The sequence below is a fragment of the Anabas testudineus genome, chromosome 19 (assembly GCF_900324465.2).
Source record: "Anabas testudineus chromosome 19, fAnaTes1.2, whole genome shotgun sequence".
NCBI classification, from domain to species: domain Eukaryota; kingdom Metazoa; phylum Chordata; class Actinopteri; order Anabantiformes; family Anabantidae; genus Anabas; species Anabas testudineus.
In genome coordinates, this window is record NC_046628.1 from 7,012,953 (window position 1) to 7,035,751 (window position 22,799).

Sequence of the window (22,799 nt, forward strand, 5' to 3'; positions counted from 1 at the left end):
GTCACAAGAGTGCTCATGTGAGGGCGGGCCATGTGCTTATTAGCCCTAGACTCCCATTACACCCTCCTACACAAAAAGAAGCCTGCCCTGAGCAAACTGAAGTAATTAAAACTTGAAAGAATAATAATAAATCATTTCATTAAAAGGCCATTCACACTCTCTATTACTGCATCAATGTTTCTTCCAAATTACAAGCGCATCAAATGTGTTCAACTCTCAGGTGTTATGTTTTTTCATGCTTATAAAACTAAACTAGGACTACAGATTTTTTAATAATGGGGTTTATTTGCGTTTTAAAGAGAGATCAAGAGAAAGGCAGCTCTACCTTATTGATGAGAGAATCTAAACCTAACAACTAATGCTGTTAATATAAATGGAAAATAGTAAAACAGGCACTTCTGACAGTACTTAAGTAGTAAGTGTACTTAAAGTAAATGTACTTAGTTACACTAATGGAAAGAAAAAATGTGCGTGTGTGGAAGAGAAACAGAAACAGGGAGGGGGGAAAGCGAGAGACTGCAGTTTCACACTGCTAACCACACTCCACCATGTGTGACTGCTGCCGTGCACTTGCTTCTACTCGGTGGACTGTGGAGGCAGAGAGTAAGACGCAGAGAGCAGGGGAGGGCGGCACAAAGAGGGAAGCAGACACAGACACAGACACCTATGACCGTCAGCGCAGTGATTGCGAGGGGGGACGTCCGGTGACGCGCAGGTCTCCGTGAAGCAGCAGCAGCCGCTTTACCTGTTGGAGCTCACTGTGGGTCTGCGGCGGAAGTCTGCTACACCTGGGAGGGAAGAGCAACCTCAACATGTCTCCAAAGCTGTTCATCTGCGTCGTTTTAGTTGTGTGCCACAGGACGCAAACCTGCAGCGGATTTAACATAGACGAACGATTTCCAGTGATCAAAGAGGGACAAACCAAAGGGAGCTTCTTTGGATTCTCAGTAGCTATGCATCAACTGACCGGGGGATCGAGAGGCACCAAGAAATACCTGTAAGTTGTCGGCTGGGCATGTCAAAGAACATACTCTACCTCTTTTCTCATGTAGGGCTTCAAATAATGTCCGCGCACAGACTGCGCACCTGCTTTAGTGTAGGAAGCGAAATGAAAACCGACCATTTTATCCGGCTCACAGACGCGTATTGTGCCCAGTGACTGCGCAAAAGCCGCGATGAACCTGTGGAGGCTTTATGTGCAGTTTTAATCACCTGTCTCCTGTTTATTAGCTGCACTTTAGGCCCACTTGTTAACTGCGCTGACTTGTTAAATGTTTGTGATGTGTTTGAGTCTCCTCCGAAAACGCTTCCTCTCCAACCACCTGTTAGATCGCGGAGCGGTTTAAATCACTGCACATCCATGCAGACGGAGACCATTTTTGTTTGTCAGAAAGCACCAGTGAACAGGTGTTTTATACCCCTTTTTGCAACCCGTTCGTGAAGGAGGTGGACAGCAGGGAAAGCCTTGTAATTGGACTTGCGGAAGTTGTTACCTGAGCGCATGTATGTAGGAGAGCGCTCATGTAATACTCCAGACGGTCATCTGAGGTATGAACATATAGGAGATGACCTTTTTTTAAACATGTTTGCTTTAACATTCAGACACAAGTGAGTTTGTATTTCCCTACAAACATCCTCACTGCTCTGTCATCCTGCTGGGTTGTTATTACCCAGACATGACTGCTCATGTTTAAGATAATTTATAAATAACTGATCACTTTTGTTGTACAAATAGCTGATGATCCCCAAACTGTATTCTTGTGAAGTGCAGCATTTCAAACAGCCAGTTAGAGTGCCCCCCCCCCCCCCCCCCCCCCCCCCATCCTCTTTGCATGTATGATCACGTAACTTGCTGTTATCTGTGTTCTGCTTTGAAGAGCAACGTAGGAAGATTTGCAAACCAGTTCCTTCCTATGTGCATTCGCCAGTGAAGTTGGTTTGAATGTACGTTTTATCAGACTGATCTCTGTGAAGTACTGGACTGATGTTCATTACAGAGATTTCCCCAGTTAACAGATGGGATTGTAGTGTCCAGCTGACACGATCGATGTGCCATCTTGGCCGTATCCCTCGAGGGATGGAGTCACTGTCCACAGACTGCAACCCAAGAAGGAGGCAAATGGCCATGGTAATGGGACTGGAAGCCTACAGGGACAACAAGGCTGTAGAAAGTCTCATCACTCTGCTTTGTTAAGTTATCACAACTATAACTACCCAGTTTAAAACAGATTTTGATAGTAGTGAATATTTTTAACACTGATATGAGCTGACCACGTGAAAAAGATGCACGGATGCACATGTACCAGATCCTTTAAACCTTTTCAATAGACTAAGCAGGGTTGCGGCCGTTGATTTGATAATTGAGGATTCCTGGAATATAAAGCTACTTTAAACGTGCCTCTTGATTTAGTATTAAGAAATGGTTTAACATTTTGTAAAATGTGCTTGATTACTTTATTGACAGGAGTTAGATGAGGACACCACTCTCATCTCTGTTAAATATATACTGTATATATATGAAGCTATATCCAGCAGCTGGCTTAGCTTCTCTTTGCATCTTTGAGAAAGGGGAAATGTGTATTTCTCAAAAAAGACAAGCTGCTAAAGCAAAGAACAATACCAGTGATGTCGGCCATTGATTACACATGTGCTGTGATTATTAATACATTCTGGATGTGTTATGAGCAGTTTCTGAATCTGAGGAAGTGATGATCAAAAAGTCAACCCTAATCTTTCCTCCTCAGTTTGAGGATTCCTTCTAGTTTCTTTGTTCTTCCTGAATGTGATTTGGAAATTATAGCATGTTTTTTTGTCCTCTCTACCAGCTTAAGCGTGTGATCCACAGAGCCACCGATGCTCACTAAACACTATCTTTCACTACTGAGACCTGCATATTGTGTGATTCTGTAAAGACACACAACAATGTCCTGTGTTTGAGCTGGACTGGTTTTACAGTCCTGTCTGTTTCCTCTACGTTGTCTGGCTTCTTTTGTGGCCCCTGATCTGTCTCACTGCAACCACTGCTCCTTCATTACTGGAGTGTGAATATGTGAGAAATGCTAAACTCAACCTATAAACCAGTCGCGACATGTACAGTGTTCAAAATGTCTGTTCTTTGTGCAAGTCAAATCAAGACAAAGGGTTTCCACTCCCTGTTCTAATATAAAGTGAGCACAGTGGAGATTTTCCCCTAACCTCTGAAGATGGAAGCTATTACCCAATTAGACTGAATCGAGCAGTGTATCTTAGCTTGGCTGAAGCCATTTTAAAAATGTATTTTGAATTAAGAGCATTGCATTGCCAATTAGTAGATCAGCATTGTTGGGGAAGGGCTGCACCCTAATAATCTACCTGAGGCCAATTTGTACAAGGGTATTCATCTCAGTACCCCCCTCCCTCCTCTTTGAATCACTCATCTAAGGTCCCAGAGAGATTTTTTTTTCCAGAGAGGGCTTTTTTTTTGTTCTCTGTTGGAGCAGGGAGGGGGGGACTGGGCAGTCAGCTGGCCACCCATTGGCTCTTCCAGTCCCCTGACCCCATGGTATGCCTGGAATGTATTGCACTTCTGCGCACAGTCGCAACCTGCCAGGTTTCAGGTTGAGACAAGACAGGAGTGAGAAAAGGATGTTCTGGGGACAACAGTAGAGGGGATCACTAGAGTTCCTCCAAAATTCAGTCCAAATTTGAAATTATTCTGTAGCAAACACGGATTTTTGGCATTTTATTGATGGAAACGTCGATGAGCTGAGTAAAAGTGGAAAAAATTGAAATCCTCTGACTGATGACTGTTTAATTAGAGTTGACCTGCCTTTGTTTTTCCAGCTCATCTCTGTGTCTCTGAGTTTAGCCCAAGGCCACGAAAGTCTGACATTTAATTTGCTGTGGTTTTCCCCTTTCTGCTGTGAGGTGCAGATTCAACTAGTAAACCTACAGTACGGTTACTAGAAACAAGCAGCAAGGCACCTAAAACACCTGATCTCTGAAGCAGAGTGAAAACACCAGATGAGGATGGTCTGGCGGTCATCTTAGTTTAAATTTCGGGTTTTGTCTCTTAAAGACAGGATTTAGAGCCCTGGAAAGACTTTAAAGAGATACTCCTAAAAACTCCTTTCAGTCCTTTGAGTCCCATTTGATTCCACTGGCACCAAGTTGTGGCAAACAGCACAGTTTTGTCTGCGAGCCTCTGAGTTTACAGCAGGACTGTGACTGCACATAATCAGTGTAGACAAAACACCAAGAGTCACTCTCTTGTTGGACTTACTGACATTCTGCATTCTCTGGAAAACAGCCACAAAGACTCAAACGCTGATTTTTTTGATTGGCGAATTGCTCTCAATGACCTAATGCATTATGCTACTTTACCTTCTGCAGCACAGGCCGATGTAAATGATGCAGGTGGGCATGTGCAACTTGGCTGTGATCCAGCATTCCTCCTCATAGAAACGCCAGTCGTCATTGTCTCTAAAGTAGGTCTAGCAGAGCGCCGGTGTCAGTGCTCAGTGAAACACTTTCAGATAAGAATCTTTTGTTGTGCATTAGCTCTTCATACATGAGACGAGAGCCAGCCAAATGTTGTTACCCGTGTGTCCCTATCAAAAGGAAGCAGTGCAAATGTTAAATGAAGCATCTGATCAGCAAATTATAACTGCAGACATGTTTTTTAGAGAGCTACCATGAAGCCTTCACAAATGGTTTATTCAACCCTATGTAAATGCAGTCCTATCTAAAAATGGTAGCAGGTATCTCTGATAATATTTAACGGTCAAGTTCAAGTCATATTGAATGTGTGGAGTTTTTCACTGCTGAGATTGTTTCCAACACCATCTCAGTATTAATTAAAACACACTATTTTCATAAGTTAAGTTCAGGTTTGTCCATGGTGACTGGCCCTAATCTCCATGGTGTTTATTGCCCGTATCCAATCAATTGGTAATGGCATGGGTTGCATTTTGTAGAGTGGCAGAATGAATGACAGCCTCTAATAACATGCTGAAATGGATCCCACTGGGACCTCAGACCTCCTGCTAATCTCCACAGAGGAGATTCTCTGTGGTTGGACTTACATTAGAAATACCTGCAGTGAAAACTGTTTCTATCCTAAAAGAAAACTGTGCGCAACCCCTGCCCCAATTTCTACCACCATTTTACAAATGCCGTGAAACAGCCAATAACAAGATGTAGAAAAACTGCAGGCTACAATACTTTGTCTGTCTGTGAAAATAACTGCTGTTACAAAACTAGTTGCAACATATTATTTCACGACTTACTAAATTATAGAATTCCATTCGTGATAGAGGGAGACAAACATTCAGTTTGCTTCTGTGGCCCTGGTTGAAAGTCCCAGCAGGTAAAACAGATGTTTCATATACACACCTGCACTACTTTTATATAAGCTGAGTAATCGCTGAGTGAAAACTTGGCAACACGTGTAGGCATCCTAACAGTGTCACTTTCTGCTCCGTTCTAGCGGTGAGGTAGTTCACCTGTAACTTCGAGTTTGCCAAAACCTTAATGTAAATACTGATACTGAGAGTGTCTTGAGAATTCTGCTGTGTCTGCATGGTGTGAGTTTTCAGAGGACGTGTGCTGGTGTGGTTTAGGGTCACTGATAAACAAAAGGAAATATTTTTTTTCTGTCAGTGTGGTATATAAGATATTTGTATGGGCATGTTTATCGTGTGTAGCAGCGCTGTGCTTACATCTGCAGCATCGGTGGAAACTAGTATAACCTCCCTCTTCGAGTGAAGGTTTCATTGCTAATAGAAAGGGAGTTCATTTATTATGACCTGCTACGTGTAATTTGTCCACACAGATGAGTGTGCTCTCTTGTTGCTATTTCACCAGTGGCAGTTGGTGGGCTTCAAACAGGATGTTTGTCCAGCTGAGATACCCTGTTAGACTGGTGTGTGTTTATGTGTGTGTGTGTGTGGAGCACAGGTGTAGATTAATGTTTCATGTTGTCTAACATGTTGACATTTTATATAGTTTCATTCAATTTCCTCATTTAATGTATGCACTTCATCCTCTAAATTACCATTTATTACAATAATGCCACCGTTTTGGTTCCCGTTTTTTATTTTTTAATTTCTATGCACAGTGTGCTTCAATGTTTAAGTTGTCAAAAATATACACCCATATTATATATTTTATATATATAATAGGGATTGTGTTGTAGGAATTAACATTTGTGGTTGGATGTTGTTGTGTTGGATGGGTGATAATTTCTTGGTTTAGACTTTAAGTTAAGTCCTACAGTGGTGATAAGATCATATCATTGTCATTCATATGGTTCCTGTTGCTGTAATGATACATTCATGATATCCTTATTAATACTACAAACATGAACTGTAGAAGTCTTCAGCTGTGAGGTCAAGTCTGAGTGACCAACACATTTTTCTCCTTGCAGCAGGTCAATGCATCACTGTTTGTCCAAACGCGACTCATTTGTTAATGTTCATGAAAGCGCGTAGTGTGTTCGTAACTAGATGTGCTGTGGAACTATGAATAGTCTGATAAAAATGTGTGTGTTCACCCGCGCCCACCGCTTTGTTTGACTGTTTCCTGAATTACAATGAAGCGGCTTTATCAGAGTTTGTGTAACACAGTGAAACCATAGCGAGGTCACCGTTCTAGCAGTTTTAGAAATATAGAAACACTCACATCCATGTCGCCTGCCATCAGCACAGTCACAGTGGACAACACACTGTAATACGCCACGTCTACCATACTAACCAGCAAAGTCTTTACATCATTAGGAGTGCATAAAAAGGTCTCAGTCCTGCTCTCATCTTGTCCCTGTGCTTAATTCAATCTGCAAATTGAGTCGCCCCATTCAATATTATCTCCATTTATTGGCTTAGTGGGTCTAAATAGCAACGTTTCCGTGAAATCAATATGAGTTGCCTGTAGTGCAACAGCTTTATACCCTCCTTAATAATACAGAGGAAAGAGTGTAGGTGAATTTGTGTTTGTCTGTATATTGGTGGGTGTTTGTTAATGGATTTAGGATCAGAAGTGGGGATTAGTAGCATTCGGTGCACTTGTTGCTTGCCCGCACTTGTACTTGTTTGGTCATTTGGCAACCCGCTGTGTGCTACAGATATGTTTCATTTATATTATACTCTAACAAACTAATTACAGAGAGATAACTCATTTTGGTTCGTATTATAACAGTGATACCACTAAGGTAAAGCAAGGTCAGTTACGATTTTACACAGCCTGATTATTCATGCAGTTAAGCATTGCCTCCTCCATATTGCTAAAACTTAACATAACCTTGTTACCACAACAGCTACAGTACCTCTGTGTTGGCTGGGACGGGTTCGTATAACTGTTGTTTTAACATTTACACCATGTGGATGTGGCACAAATTCATCACATGATCAGGAGCAACACTTGTTGAAACTAATGTAATCATTTGATTTTGAAACGTCTTGTCTCTTGTATTAAATATCTTATTACCATCTGTATTTCAAATACAGGCCCTGAGGTTATGTATTATGCTGCTCAAGATTTGTTCTTTTCCTTTGCCCTAAGGGCAACAGCCGCACCCTGTGACAAACAGGTTGCCCTAAGGCTTATCTGGGGTGGTGATCAATCACATCAGTCACGAGGTGGACATACTCAAACACACTCCCAGTTAATACTTGTGCTTGCATACTTGTATGTGCTCAACAAAAATCAATTTCTCATTGTCTTACTCTCAGTACTTGTTTACACATTTGTTATTTTGTCACCCATTCTTTCTCACATACCCATTTTTAAATATTTAAATCACTTGATATTTAACATTTTTTGGGGCCAGCAGGATGAAAATTCGTTTCACCAGTTATACACCTACGTTTATCATGTGTCTCATCACAGTCCTGTTCAGACTTGGTCCAGATGATGATAAATGTAGCCTAGGTGAGACTTTAGTTTGGTTCTCTGTAAACTGTCAGGCACTGTCTGTTCTTGTTTAGCTTGCGAAAGCCTTTTTAGAGAGAGAAAGAAAATGTCACGCAAAAAGGTTTAGTCATCTTCAATGAAGCCAGATTTCATTGCTGGTGGTGTTATTCTAAGTCAGGTGGGGGGTGGGAAATTATGGCAACTACAAGACAACTACATGTGTTGTGTGAGTGTCCTTTAGACAGATGTCTGTTTACCAAACTGAGAAGACCTTGTAGTGTGTTCTGAGCAAGTCTCTGAGCAAAGGAGCGATCACCCTTTGCCCTCTTCTCTGGCCACTCCCTCATCCGACTCCAGTGTTCTCGGTTCAGTCAGAAGCTTACTTGGCATGCTGATGACCAGATAAGCTGGCCTCTGTTTGTTTTACTAAATGCCACAGATATAAATATACAGTGGGCCTTCTCACTCCCTTGTTCCAGGATTTTCTATCTGCAGATGCCATGAAAGTAGGCGCGCTCATCTTAGCTGGGCGTGTTTGGTAAATGTTTGATTTAGCCAGCCATTCGAATCATAAAGGGGGCGAATTTCAACATGTCGTCAAAGTAGGAATGCAGCTGCTGGGTGCTCCCCTTTCCTTTCCCTGGGCCTTTGACAGCCTGTTTATGAGGAGGTGATGAGCAGGGAGGGAGATAGGGGGGAGAGCATGCATTGTTGCAGTTGGGACAGGACAGGATATGAGGTGTGTAGTCCCGGCTGAGTCAGCCGCTTACTAACGCAACTCATTTTCATGTATGAGTTGAGAAGAGTGAAGTTCTTCTTCAAATCATTTCATGTAAACATGAGTTGATAAATCTGAAATCCAACATGGCAAGTGGGTGCATTCAGGAGGATGTCAAACTATTCCTTTAACTAAGGTGTTACTTTTTTTTCACCAGCTGAACAGGATGAAACTACAACAGCTCAGTCATGAAGCTGTACGTCGAGCCACATGGCATCAGTCTGCAGTGTTGAATTTTCACAACAAACAAAGGTGACCCACACGGCCCTGCTGAGACGATGAGATGACAGTGAGTGTGTTCACAACGCTGGGCTGAACTTTGGTTTGCTGCAAAACCTACTCTGTGAGCCAAGGTTACCTAAGCTACCCTGTAACACGTGGGATTAGTACAGGCCTCCGTGCCCCATGTCTTCACAATATCTAGTTATTGTGAGCAAAGTTCACACTAACTGTGCTCTGAGTGTTTATTCTTTGATCTGGTTAACCTTGTAAGCCACAGTGTGAAAAACACATCAGGTGGCCATGAAGCCAGTTGTATAAGTGGAAAACATATATGAACCTGCTCTTGTGCCTATACACTCTGCAGAAACACGTCTAGGCCAATAAAGTGTAGATTACAGGCAGAGTCTCTGCATACTCAGGGACTCTGTGGCTGTTGTTTTCGACAAATCTGTGAGTTACACTTACTACTACAAACCTCTGAGGAATCCCAGTTGTCATCTGCATTACTGAATGATTACCTGAACCGAGGCCCTGTTGCTCCTGGCTGACTGGAAGCTGATGGCCCTCAGAGGCCATCTTAACTCTTCCTGGTTGTCATCACTCCTGCAAAATAATTGATTAACTGCTGATAATGTCCATCTGGGAGCAAAAAGAAGGGATGATTGACCTTTCTGTTGCAAGCAGTGCAGACATGACTTGAGGATGTCTGTTTTCAAAGCATCAGACACAGAGACACAATGTGATTTAGTACAAATTATTTTTCAAGCTGGTTGCAGTAACACTAGATAAGTGTAAAACATATGCCACATTTCCTGAACTAAGATTAGGGAGTTTGTCAAATCATAGGTGACGATGATGATGAAGTTTTGGTAATAAGTTAATTAAAAATGTCAATCTATCGAAGGTGAGCAGCAATATCTAACTCACACGACGGATTTCTGTTCATGCTCAGGTGACACATCAAGCGGAAATATTTTCCTGTGGGCTCTTCAGATGATCTCATGATAATGTTGCGTGTGTGTATGGGGGCATTTGGTCTATGCAAGGGTGTGGATAAACACAGAAAGTTGTGGTGGAGCGGCAGAGCCTGGTACACTGTTTTTGTATAGAGTGAAAATTCACCACATAATCTGTGAGTCACGTTCAACCAGGCATGGCTCAGCATGAACAAGAGTTTACAAAATATAAGCAATATTTCTCATGTTTAGCCTAGTCAACAACTAGTCGACATCGTGATTCAGAACAGAAAAAATGATGTGGATGTGTCTTCAAGTTGGAACAGTGTAGGTTGACTCATGACGGGCATTCATGTGAAAGCCTCACTTTAAAGGTGTTTTCTTTAAGTCACCCCTACATCTCCCCTACTGTAGTGGTTAATATACCCAAAACTGTGACTAACCACTAGACACCCCATTGCCCATTTTCCACTATTCACCACTGCTGGTAAAATGTCAGCATTGAACCAGAAAGGCATGAGCATTTTCAGGAGGTATAAAAGAAAAGAATAATATTCAGCATCCGTGCTACTACTGTATATACTTTCATTTCTCACATAGTGCGCCAGGCAATGTGTCACACTGGAAACACCTTCCGCCTACAAAGTGGAGCTAATAAATCTTGTGCTGACAGTAAATACTGTGTCCCAACACAAAGCCTTGTAGTGAGATGTGGGTAATCCCTGCACTTCAAAGTAAACGGTGCTGATGTAGGGAGTGTGTGTGTGTGTATGTATGTGTGTGTGTGTGTGGTGCCCAGACATGTTATGGGTCATGGCTGCACTGCTCTTTCCACTTTTAATTCACACGTCCCGTGAACTGTCTCATTCTTCATACACATTTTATGCAAATGTGTTTTGTTATTTTCATAATTCATTTGCTTATTTGAGAAGGACTAAGGGCAGTCCTAGGCCAGGTTTTATCTGTAATCCCTGGGTAGGAAAACAAAGTTCACATATCACAAAATACAACAATATCACAAGAGAACTGCACATAACACTGGAATATTATTAAATTTACGATGAACAACAACTCAAAAATGAATAATAAAAAAGACTAAATGCCCAATATAACATATGAGTGAGAATGGGTTTTCCACTTTTGATCCTGATGTAAGGCAGTAGCTACGATTATTTAGCAGCCTGAGCAGTTTTTACAATAGACAACAAAACTGAAAAATACAGTATGACAAAATTATCACAAGCAAAAACACTTCTCCTTGTGAATTAAACTGCACAAACAAACCACATTTCTTAAATGTTTAAATGTTTTCAGTTGTCAAAAGTGAATCTGAAACATGTAATTTTTTTTAATAAAAAAAAAAAAAATCTTGCACAATTTGTAGTTTTTCCTAGTTTTTGCAGTAGAACTTTAACCTACAGGACACTTTCTTTGTGTTTAGACTAGCGGGGTTATCTTTCAATCGTCTACCTTTTTTATGTGGCTGCTACTGTCTCTATGTTGTTTTGTTTAACACCATGCCAGCGCTCTGATATAATCTAATGGTAGTTATCTTTATCTGTCTCCCCCTTTTCTTTCTTTCTGTCTGTGTGTGTTCAGGCTTCTTACAGGAGCACCCAAAGAGAAAGCCCAGTCTCTAAAAAATGTCAATGAAACTGGTGCAGTCTACTCCTGTCCCATCACCTTAGACTCCGCTGACTGCTCCAGAATGGACCTGATCACCACAAGTAAGCATGATGCACAACTCTCTCTCAGATGTGACTAGTTGTTTTGGTATTTAACAGAGGAATCCACTGTTGCAGTATTAGGACTGGGTTTCAGTACAGGTACACTTAATTATTAATTTCCTGAGCAGTCTACGTTTTCACTCGGCTACACTAGACTGTAAGACGAAGGGGAGTCTGGAAGGAACTGATGTGTAAACATGACTGAAAGACTGGAGCCATGTAAGCAGCACTAAAGAAAAAGTACAGATAAGGCCATAAGGCCCACAGGAATGCCATTTGTTTTTCAGGTATTTGTCACAAAACAGTGGAAAAACTACTGAACAGGTGCTGAACTGTGGCCATATGGTGGAGCTAGATGAAAAGTCATAGAATCAGTTATTGCCGCCCCAAACATTTAACAGTATGTGTGTCTGTTTGCGTTCCCTCCGTTTGTAATTCACGCTTTAAAAAAAGAAAAGTCACCAAAAACAACTGTTTTCGTCGTCTGAGTCGTACTTCCTATTTAATACACACAGGTAATATAGAGGATTTCCCTGTTTCCCCTGAGTGAAGAACTGCAAATATAAACCTAGAAGGGATAATCAGCTAGCTTCTTTCTTTATTCACTAAGGACGGAGCGAGTATGTCAAACAATCTGTGTGTCTAATCCCTGATATGTCCCATGGCATTCAGTATAATTTGTGGCACCTACGTGATGAGCTCCAGGATATGAAACTCTGAAAGCGCATCCTTTCTAAATTGAAGGTTGTTAACTAATAGACTTAGCTCTGGCTGCCCAGAGGCTGAAGGTAACAAGCATAATAAAAGGATTCCTCGTCACTTTTAATTTTTGGGTTGCAGCGCCTGTAGTCACAGTGGATTTTTGTGGTTAATGTCTGTCAGGGCATGAAGCAGACTGAATGAAGCTTTATTTTTTGGGTTTGTTTCCCTGTAGGTGTGATAACTATAATTTAATGAATGACTTTTCTTCTATAAAATGAGATTTGTAATCTGGTTTAATTGGTTAAAATATAGTATGGAATTAACACGTGATTAAGAGGTTTTGATGCAAAAACTAGTGTCATTTCCACTTCTGACCCCAACCCATATGACACATCAACAGCAAATCCATCTGAGATGGTGGAGGGCATGTGGCTGGGTGTTACAGTGGCCAGTCAGAGGGACCTGCAGGATGGACGTGTGCTGGTGAGATGACCTCTATACTTCATTAGTGTCAGTGTTAGTGCCACAGGTGACGTGTACAAGGAAATGAGATTAAAATATTTAAATATAATATATAAAATATTTATTTATAATATTTTATTTATAGCGTTGTGCTTGTAATCTTTAGCAAACAGGAAACGTTAAGACTTTTAAGCGTTTTACAAATTAGCAGTTATGATTCCAACCATTAATTATTAGTAATTAGTGAAATTATTAGGCGCAACCTAATACTTTCACTTTCTCTTTTTTCACTTTTGACAATATTTGGTGCTTTAGTTTATGTTTATACGGTAAATAATGTACTTGGCATAGTTTTAGAAACTGCACATATTCTGCAAGGGTTTGACTATTTTCCAATCTAACTTTTAATATCACAAATGACAAATATCAAATTCCATGACTGCCTGATACTACTTGCACTGTTACTATTAAAAATATCTGTAATCTTATTTGGACTGGTTTCAGTTTTATAAGAATGTGTCTTGCTTTAAAGATTGTATATTTTACAAGTGTATTTTATGTTTATTTTACACTCTTCTCTGTTGTGCAGGCATGCGGGCATCGCTATGTGAAGATCACCCAAAGTGGCACAGAGGAGCAGCGCAGAATGATAGGGAAGTGCTACGTCAGGAGTAATGATCTGACCTATGACCCTTCTGATGACTGGCAGACTTACAGTTATGAAGTCTGCAACCCCAACTTTGACATGGAGTTTGAAGGCTTGTGCAACGCAGGCATCTCTGGCGGCATGACAGACACAGACGTCTACGTTGGCTCCACAGGCAGCTACTTGTGGCAAGGTGGACACTGAAGAGTCAATGTGAAAAATTAATGTGTTTTATTACTTTACTTGGAAATAATGGGCAGGTTCTACAGACGGGGATTAAACACATTCAAGGCTGCCTACTACTGCTAGTCAGAGTGTTCTCTGTCTGGGGAACCTGTCCTTTGTGCAGAAAGCTGATTTGTTGTCTGATGTTTCTTTTTCAAAGGAAATGTTCACATAACCTGGAGAAATCCAGAACCAGGAAATGCCTGGGACTCTGTAGATCAGGACTTTGGCCAGCTCAGCGGACGATTCAGCTACATGGGTAAATATGCTGTACTGTACAAATTGTAAAATGGGAACTGCATTGAAAATAAATGTGCTTCCATTACTTAAGCCAACAGTTTAACAGTGAATCTATGACGCTTTCAACTACAGGTTATTCAGTTCTTGAAGCGAAGAAGCTGTTGAGCCGTGACGACTACACAGTGGTGACAGGGTCCCCCAGAAATGAGTCCAAGGGCGCTGTGGTGTTGGGGACAAAGATGGCGAGCACCATCAACCCCGTGCACAGTATCCTTGGGGAACAGCTGGGCTCCTACTTTGGGAGCAGCCTGGCTGTCACCGACCTCAACAATGACAAGTGCGTCTCTGCACACTACATAGATTATATATATAAATTATGTTCAGCCGTTTCTTAGAGGGGGACATAGTTACTTGTTTTGTCCTCTGCAATGTACTTGAATAATATGTTACCATGGTTTTCTAAGATTTTCCTGATGGGAATTTCACATTCACATTGCTTCTAAAAATAATCTGTCTTTATACCTAATGTTATATTTTTAGCAAAGGCTGCTTAAAATTCCAAATCCAAGTGTTATATTTGCATGATTTCATGGATTTTCTGAAACTGTACCCTTTAAGACCTAAGGTGCCTCTTGTTTAAATGTTTCACAACTGTGATATCACAAGTTATGCAGCTATTGCATGACATTGATATACTCTATGAGCTGACATGATAAAAGACCGCTCAGATAAGATCTCATCATGACACAATGTTTCAAAATGTGTATATGTAGACTTTGTTGGATTTGAAAGAATACATAAAACTGTAATGTTAGTAGTTGTTTGGTCATTTGAGGATGCATGTATTGGCATATTTAAGCATTTATTTAGATGTTTCATTTGCCTTTTCCAGCTGGAATGACCTGATCGTGGGTGCCCCGTTTTACTTTGACCGCATGAAGGATCAGGGAGGAGCAGTTTATATCTTTATGAATGAAAATGGACTCTTCCAGGACACAGCCTCTGTGGTTCTGAAGGGTCCATCTGGCTCTGGATTCGGCTTTGCAGTTGCTGCCATTGGTGATGTCAACCAAGATGGATTCCAGGGTATAACTACAAAAGATCAAAACTCAGCATCAAAACTAACTGCATGTCATTGCCAGATACTACTAATGTGCAGTGTTTCTAAGCAATTCTCCCAGCAGGACCGTATTTCTGGTTATGCAGTTTTAAAACTATACAAATTTACCACCATTTGCAATTAATGAGTCATTATTTCGAGCTGTGCTGCCACCTACAGGCATAATATATTCTATACATGAACCATAGAGTATGTTGAGCAGTTTCCATGAGATGTTTTACTCCAATGTTCATTTCTGTAGATTTCGCAGTGGGAGCTCCATTTCATGAGACAGGGAAGGTTTACATATGGATGGGAAGTAAAAAGGGAATCTCGGTGGAGCCCAGTCAGGTGACAAATGACTTTGTACAAAGAATACATTTCCGACATATCCTGAAAGAGCCCACATTTCTTGGGTTAACCTCTGATGCTCAATTGTTTGCCTTCTACAGGTAATTGAGGGTAAATCAGTGGATGAAAATGGATTCCGAACTTTTGGCTACTCCATCAATGGAGGGATGGACATGGATGACAACAGTTACCCTGACATCTTGGTTGGTTCTCTGGATGACCGCATTGCCCTGCTCAGGTAGAAATAAGAAATAGGTTAAAAGGAAAAAACATGTAAAAAATATTGTGTGCCTTGTTAAGAAAATCCATGTCCGCATTGAAATATATCTGTTTCCAGAGCTCGCCCGGTCGTCCATTTAACCAATGACTTTACTGTCAAGCCTAAGATTGTGGACCCTAACCAGTGCCCTGAAAATACACCATGGTGAGATGTGGCCTCAAAATATCTAATCATGAATCTTTGGCTTGTTTATTTTGTCTTTTCAAAGATTTGCTAACATCTTTTTGTGTTTCACAGCATTACAGTGACTCTCTGCATGTCTTTCACTCTAAGCAACGGAAACAAAGACTTTAAAAGAAATATCAGTAAGCATTCTTCATTTCCCTAAATTAGTAATAATATCTATAACTCTATAAATGTATAAATGTGGAGATACCAGCTCAATAGTTGCTTACAGATCCTTTAAATTCTTTACAGTGTTCAGTAATTTGCTGTATGTGTTTCCACTTTGTAAAGCTGTGAAGTACACTGTGAACGCTGACGTGGGAAGGCTAAGAGGCCCTCGAGTTCATTTCCAGAACAATAACGCTGCCACCTATACTGGCTTCCTGAGCCTGCCATCTTCCAAATACACATGTGATACTCTAGAGCTGGGTGTTGTGGTACGCTTTCCATAATGATGATGGACGTTTGAATGAATGTATTTAAATAGTCGTTGGTGATAATCGTGTTGTTATTTAGTCTAGCATTAAATTCTTGTGTGAATCAACAGACGCCTGTGAGGGACAAACTGGAACCGGTGGTTTTTAATCTCAGCATGGCCTTGGAGGAACCAAAAGCTAAATCCAGACAGACCCTCCAAAACCTGGACTCCTTCCCAATTCTGAGCTCGGGGCAGAAGCTCACGCAAAGAACTGAGGTGCGGTGCACTTCATAGACTACATTTTTAAATAGTTAGAGAGGCACAAGAACGTATGACAGCCCTCATGTAAAGCTCTATGTAATGTTTGTTCAATTTCATGCAGATTAACTTTCAGAAGGAATGTGGCTCAGACAACAAATGTTCCAGTAACTTGCAGGTGACAGCCAAGTTTGCCGATGAGAAACAGGAAAAACCCTACCCCAGGTAAAGTACACCTGATAAGAATTTTAAAGGATGTCACACAATACAGGACATTTAAAGGAATGATACAATAATTTGCAAAATACATTTAATCACTTTGTTGCCAGCAGTTTGATAAGAAGATTAATACAACTTTTATAACTGTATATGAGGCATATGAGGCTTCTCTCCGTAGCTGGTTTAGCATACATTTGGGAAACACTTTCTCACACGTTCTCCTAGTATCAAATTTCTCCCACTGAACTGTTGCTTTAATGTCAATATATGGTGGCTTTAAACAAGAAAATGTTTATTATGAAATAATACATGTGCTCCATATGTCTAGGCAAGGCGAATTCCAGGTGCTTCAGTTCAACAACGACATTAAGATAATAAAGCTGATGGTGGAAGTGACTAACTTCCCGTCTGGGGGTAAGCTGGCTGAGGATGCCCACCAGGCCATGCTCAACATCACCGTCCCTGATGCTCTGACATATTCTGGCGTCAGATTTGGGGTATGTCCACTAGATGGCAGCAGATGACTGAGAAATGTCAATTTCTAATCCTTCGCCTTTGATAAGTCTTAAACTCTTTATTAACTGTATTACACCGTTCCTTTTGTTTGTCATTAAGGTACAAAAGTAGTCTCATTTAGAGGTTATTCATACAAGAGTACACTGTACTGGATGCACTTGCATAGAAATCTCCAGTCTGCTAAATTCTCAGTTTCATAGTACATCATTTTAATAGGCTGAATATGTTTTCAGGACCATGAGGTACAATGCACTCCTGACAGCACAGTGATTTGTGATGTGGGGAATCCAGTTAGAGCCAATGACAAGGTGGGTGTGCTTTGCTCTCTCTCATAAACGTAGACATTTTTCCACTGCTGAGATGGTTTGTGACGCTTTGTTTTTACTCTCATTGTTTGTTAACAGGTGTCATTTGCCATAAAGTTTGAAACAACAGGGATAAACCTGTATACACAAGAGATTAAGTGCCAACTGCTTCTGTCCACGTAAGTGATAGAGACTGCTAGATGAATAAATCAGATTAAAAGCTAGTTTTGATTTAAGTCCATATTTGTTTATGTCCTGATTCTGGTTTTGATGAAACAGCACAGAATTTTGTAATCATAGTTTTAAACTTTACAAAATGTACATTTTCACTTCTACCACTAAACTATTAGTGCATAATGTTGTAATAATGGTCGTTTCTTCAGTCTTAGTGAACAGAGTGACCTGAAGCCCGTATCTGTGGCCCTGCTCATTGAAAGCATAATCGCCCCCACCTTCTCTGTGTAAGTCTTGTTAGCTAATAACTTGTTGATGTACAGTATATACACATCACATTATGTCCCATGTCAGATTTAACTTGCATGGTGTGTAAACGTTTCTATATCTCACCCTGTCCAGAGAGAATGGGCTTGTGCAAACACAGTTCAGCGGGACAGTGATGGGCGAGTCAGCCATGGTAAAAACCAGTGACGTGGGAAGTCTGGTGGAGTTTACCTTCAATGTGAGTCACCTTGACCTCTTAGTCTAAATCAGACCTCCACGACTGTGTACTGCATCTACAATATGGGTGCTGCTCACCCACGTTTTCCCTCATCCCCACCCTGCCTTTAAAGCCATCACTTTCCACCACCTCAGAGGTTTAATATTGCGTGGGGAAAGGACTGTTATGTGAGCCATGGTTTGTGGTGAAAGCATGAGCAGGGGTGGATACTATTTAGGAGTTACAAAGTCACACTCGAGCTCTGACTGTTATTTCACACTATTGGTTTGATCTCTACTGAAGTTCTTTTTTTCTACTGAAGTTTTCTGTTGCTGTCCTACATTTTTCTCCACTAGGTGGACATGAATAAACAGCCCTTGGGAGACTTGGGGACCCTGGCAGTGGAGTTTGACTGGCCCTTTGAGGTAGCAAATGGCAAGTGGCTGCTGTACCTGACAAAGATTGTCGTTAAGGGGGAATCAGAGATGGACTGTAACCCCGGAGGAGTTGTCAACAACCTAACTGTAAGCCTCTTTCTTCGACTTTGGTGTAGCCTAGACACCTGAGCCATCATTTCTTTTTTCACCTGTTGTATGAAATCTCAGACTGCCTCTCTGACCTCTTCGTTATAGTTGCTAGTTGACTTCTGCAAATGTCATACAGTATCCCAGACATTTGAGCTCTTCTTGTACTGTATACATAGAAGACCCATCACTCACCTGTGTGCACAGAATTTACATTTAGAAAGTAACACTGTGTCTGTCTGCATGAGCAGTCTGTCAGCAGCAGCTCTGGTAAGCTGTGTGTTAGGCATTCTTGGATAGGACAATGTTTTAGAAGTGCAACAGCATACAATCCCCTTGGACCCCATCGTTCCAAATAATCAGACACCTCCATGAAATTAGTTTCTCCAGGGAGGACTGAATGAAATGTTGTTATAGAGCAATGTGATAGTTACAGTACTCTACCTTTGTTGTGTTGTTTTATTTTCAATAAACTGGTCTGTCTGTACAAGAACATACTTGATAATTGACACTGAGGTGGCCGGGTTCCTACTGTCTGGGAGCTTTAAAGTAGAGCAGATACTGACCACTGGCACAGACTTGTTACATGTGCGGAAATTCTTTCTGACATCAGTGTGAACTAAGCAGCATGAGTAAATGTCAGTGGTAGAAAAGTGGTGCGAAAATGGTCTCAGTTCCAAACCACAGCTGTTCAGAAATACATTATGGAAAAAAACATGTCGCCACATACAAACCTCACAGAGCCTGAATAGACAGTGAGAATGACAATGCTATTCTGAGAGGAATTTGGTAATGTCTTTATCAGAACCAGTAATTACAACTAACCCTGTGATGTAATGTCTCCGCTGCTTCCTCCATTCCCTTTTCCTCCTTTTGTCTTCCAGTTGTCTGAGGGCAGATCCAAGCGTAGAAAGCGGCAGGTCGTGGTGGATGATGGTCATGAAATGACCCCGCCCGATATTGTGCCGAAAGCAGCAATTAAGCTCCTCTCTTCACGAAAAGAATACAATTTGGTAAGTAATGGATCTCCCTCTGCGCTCTTGTGCTTTATGTTTTTTGAAAGGTATAGAGTATAAGGTTTTTATTTTTTCGCTAAAGCCTATGAAGTCTTTGTTCAACTTCCTAAAACATCTGCAAAAGCAAATTGGTATAATTCAGGTTTGTTCTCGTGTTTTTCTTGTGCTCCTTTCTCTTCTCACATAAAAGGAATGCTCCACGGGGACAGCGAAATGCGTGACGTTTACCTGCCCACTGCTCAACATGACAAATTCAGCCAAGATTTATGTCCGGTCACGTTTGTGGAACAGCACAATATTAGAGGTCAGCTTACCAACTGCACACACACTGTCTAGAGACCTTGTACTGATTGAAACTGGTGGAAAACTCTGGTCTGAGGTTGTTACTTCACCACACCTACAACCTTCTTTGTAAAAATGTGCTTGTCTGTCTGCAGGACTATGCTGATGCACTGAGGGTTATGGTCAGAGGCCATGCCACACTGAAGCTCATTACGGATAAACCAACCATCAAGATGGACAGTCAGACCACCATGGTGCGTGATGATGACGATGATGATGATGGTGGTGACGACACTGGTGATGGTTTTGATGATTTTACTTAACTCTTCCCATATTTCTTGTAGTTCACAGTAGAAATAGGACCAGTGGTGGGAGTGGAGACACCCTATGAGCTGCCACTGTGGATCATCATCTCTGCAGTTGTAGCAGGGATTCTACTACTGGGAATAATTATTATTATACTGTGGAAGGTGAGACTGCAAATCTGCAACGATCACACTGTTGTATTCTTCTACATGTACCATTCATTGACTCATCTTTTCTGGATTAGATGATAGCTGCTGACCCATTCACCTGACAACAATATATTACTACCACATTGAGTCATTAGTTTAACCTTTCACTTACCCCCCTCCCATGCCCTGTCCTCCTCCTCCACCCCCAGTGTGGCTTCTTCCGGAGGGCCAGCAGGAGAGAGATGTATGAGGCCAAGTCCCAGAAGGCTGAGATGAAGATCCAGCCCTCTGAGACAGAGAGAATGATTGAGGACTACTGAGGGCCCCCATGGGTCCCCCTACAGCACTCACCAGTGGGGCTTTTGGGTAAAAACACCCCTTCAGTTGGATGTTCTCTAGATACTACTGTATTAATCACAGCTCTGCGCTTGGGGTGTGATTCAGCTTCAACCTTTCTGTCACTTCTTGTAGTTTCTGTAACTAACAGTTCTTCTATTTCCCTTCCAGGCTGTGCCTTGCACTGCTGACCTCTTTTATCATGTTTGCACTACTCAACACCTCTCATCTTTATTCATTAGGTTATTGTGGATCTCTCCGTTACCTAACCTGATGTCCTTCTGATTCTGAATCCTCAATATTACTCTTGCGGCCTCATTAATAATCCCAGCTCTCTTGCCATTTAAGTCTGTCCACTTCAGTAACCTCTTTCTCTATCTCTCCCACCAGCTTGGATTCTTCAACCGAGCCATCTACTACCGAATAATGCCAAAATACCAGGGAGTGAAAATTTGCAAGGCTGAGCGCTACGAGTTCAACCTGGGATTTCAGCCTGAGGAGCCCCAGAAGAAGTACTGGATCACTAACTGGACAGAGATGCAGCATTACTACTACTGAGGCCTTTACTTTGAAGTCTGTACCACTCAGCGTCATACTGCTCATTGACATGAGCCAAACAAAGAACAATGAGCTTGTTCGAGCCACATGGACTTTCCAGTTCATGGACCACCTGTGGATAGTACATTTATTTTTTTTTATTTATTTTTTTTTGTAGATTTCATCAACAGTGCAATATACTGAACATTTTTGTTTCAGAGATTGTAATTTGTTTATATTTTTGTTGAATGCAGTGTTGGAATCGGGTTTGCACCAAGAGTAAACTTTTTTTTTTACATTGCAGGTTTTTGTCTAATGACTTTAGTTATTTGCATTTAGATTTTAATTTTTTTCTTTTTTTTCTATCTGAATCCTCTGAGCGCCATTGCTGGTCATTCATCATGTTTATTTACACAATGTCTGCTTGCCTCTCTAATCAGAGGAATGAGTCTATTGATTTTCCCTGTGACTGTATGCTGTACTGTATACAGTATGGCCTTCCTGCCCTGCACCCAAGCATCTCTTTGTGGTCAGTGGGTGTAGGCTATTTATAGGTTTAAAACCTACATCAGCTATTCTGGAGGTCCTTTTCCAACTGCACCTAAAATATGTTGACCAGCATCTACTCTATTATTAGTGAACAAGTATCTGTATTTGAATGTCGACGTCAGAGTCTGGTGAGCAGTACAGACTAGCATCTCAAATGCAGTAGGCGACTTTGGCCTTATATGTAGAAGATGACTGTATTTTGCAAGACAGAGAAATATTATTTTCCTGATTTCAGGGAATAAATACAGAGAGGTACAGAAAAGATACATTATAGCCCAGCCAGACGTGTTTTTATCGCCCACAGCAAGTCATCCAGTCGACATGTTGGAAAGCAATAGCTTCTCGTTTGTAGAATTAGTCAATATTTGTTGGTGAGATCATGGGTGTACCCTTGATTATTATTTATTACACTGTCTTGTGTTGTAGTAAATAAACAATGTGGATATCTTTACAGATGTCACATACAGGGAGTCGGAACACTGGATTAGTTAATGCATGATTATATGTCTGGCAACTTTAAGCTCTAGCATAGATAGATGCATTATAAATTGTACATAGTGATATTATGCTGTATTGACTGTTTGAATGAATTCATTGGCCTTGTTTCATAGTCCCTACTCTTTGTATTTTTGTACTAGATGGTCATTGTATTAGATTGGATTGTTTCTAAGCCATTTTGGCCTCCATTGAGGTCAACCTGCAGACAAACTGGACCAAGGTAACAGTTAACAGTCTCTGATAGGACTAAATGTTTCATTGCCACTGTGGTCTGTGTTACTTGAGAGCCTAAAGGTACTATGTTGTGACTAAGGGTGTTACAGAGGCTCCATTGACTCTGAGTAAAGAGGGAAGGACTGAACTGAATGCACACACTCTGTGGTGTTTTTTTTTTTTTTTTTTTTTTGCTTTTTTGTTTTAGTTTTTTTACATATGTAATTAAAATGTTTTTAACAAGCTTTGCAGTTCAAGTGCAACAACTGCTACTC

The 22,799-nt window shown here is 41.1% G+C and overlaps 1 protein-coding gene across 1 annotated transcript; it reads left to right on the forward strand.

The window, feature by feature from the left end:
• The first annotated feature begins 579 nt into the window (after positions 1-579).
• On the forward strand, positions 580-22,760 carry itga3b (integrin, alpha 3b). Its single transcript, XM_026351150.1, has 26 exons — positions 580-997; positions 11,443-11,570; positions 12,673-12,755; positions 13,324-13,573; positions 13,766-13,864; positions 13,978-14,182; positions 14,738-14,931; positions 15,207-15,295; positions 15,397-15,533; positions 15,633-15,719; positions 15,813-15,880; positions 16,032-16,177; positions 16,288-16,434; positions 16,541-16,641; positions 16,964-17,132; positions 17,385-17,459; positions 17,556-17,635; positions 17,840-17,917; positions 18,033-18,135; positions 18,471-18,638; positions 19,523-19,651; positions 19,845-19,958; positions 20,092-20,190; positions 20,281-20,406; positions 20,601-20,757; positions 21,118-22,760. The coding sequence occupies exons 1-25, from the start codon at positions 813-815 to the stop codon at positions 20,709-20,711; spliced, it is 3,171 nt and encodes a 1,056-aa protein (XP_026206935.1). The 5' UTR covers positions 580-812; the 3' UTR covers positions 20,712-20,757; positions 21,118-22,760.
• Positions 22,761-22,799: the final 39 nt, after the last annotated feature.

What these genes read in the sequence shown, in the direction of transcription:
- itga3b (XM_026351150.1), top strand. Translation starts at nt 813, where the DNA reads ATGTCTCCAAAGCTGTTCATCTGCGTCGTTTTAGTTGTGTGCCACAGG. An exon ending in AGGCAGCTACTTGTGGCAAG is followed by an intron (nt 13,574 to 13,765) that starts GTGGACACTGAA and finishes TCTTTTTCAAAG; the next exon opens with GAAATGTTCACATAACCTGG. An exon ending in ACCGACCTCAACAATGACAA is followed by an intron (nt 14,183 to 14,737) that starts GTGCGTCTCTGC and finishes TGCCTTTTCCAG; the next exon opens with CTGGAATGACCTGATCGTGG.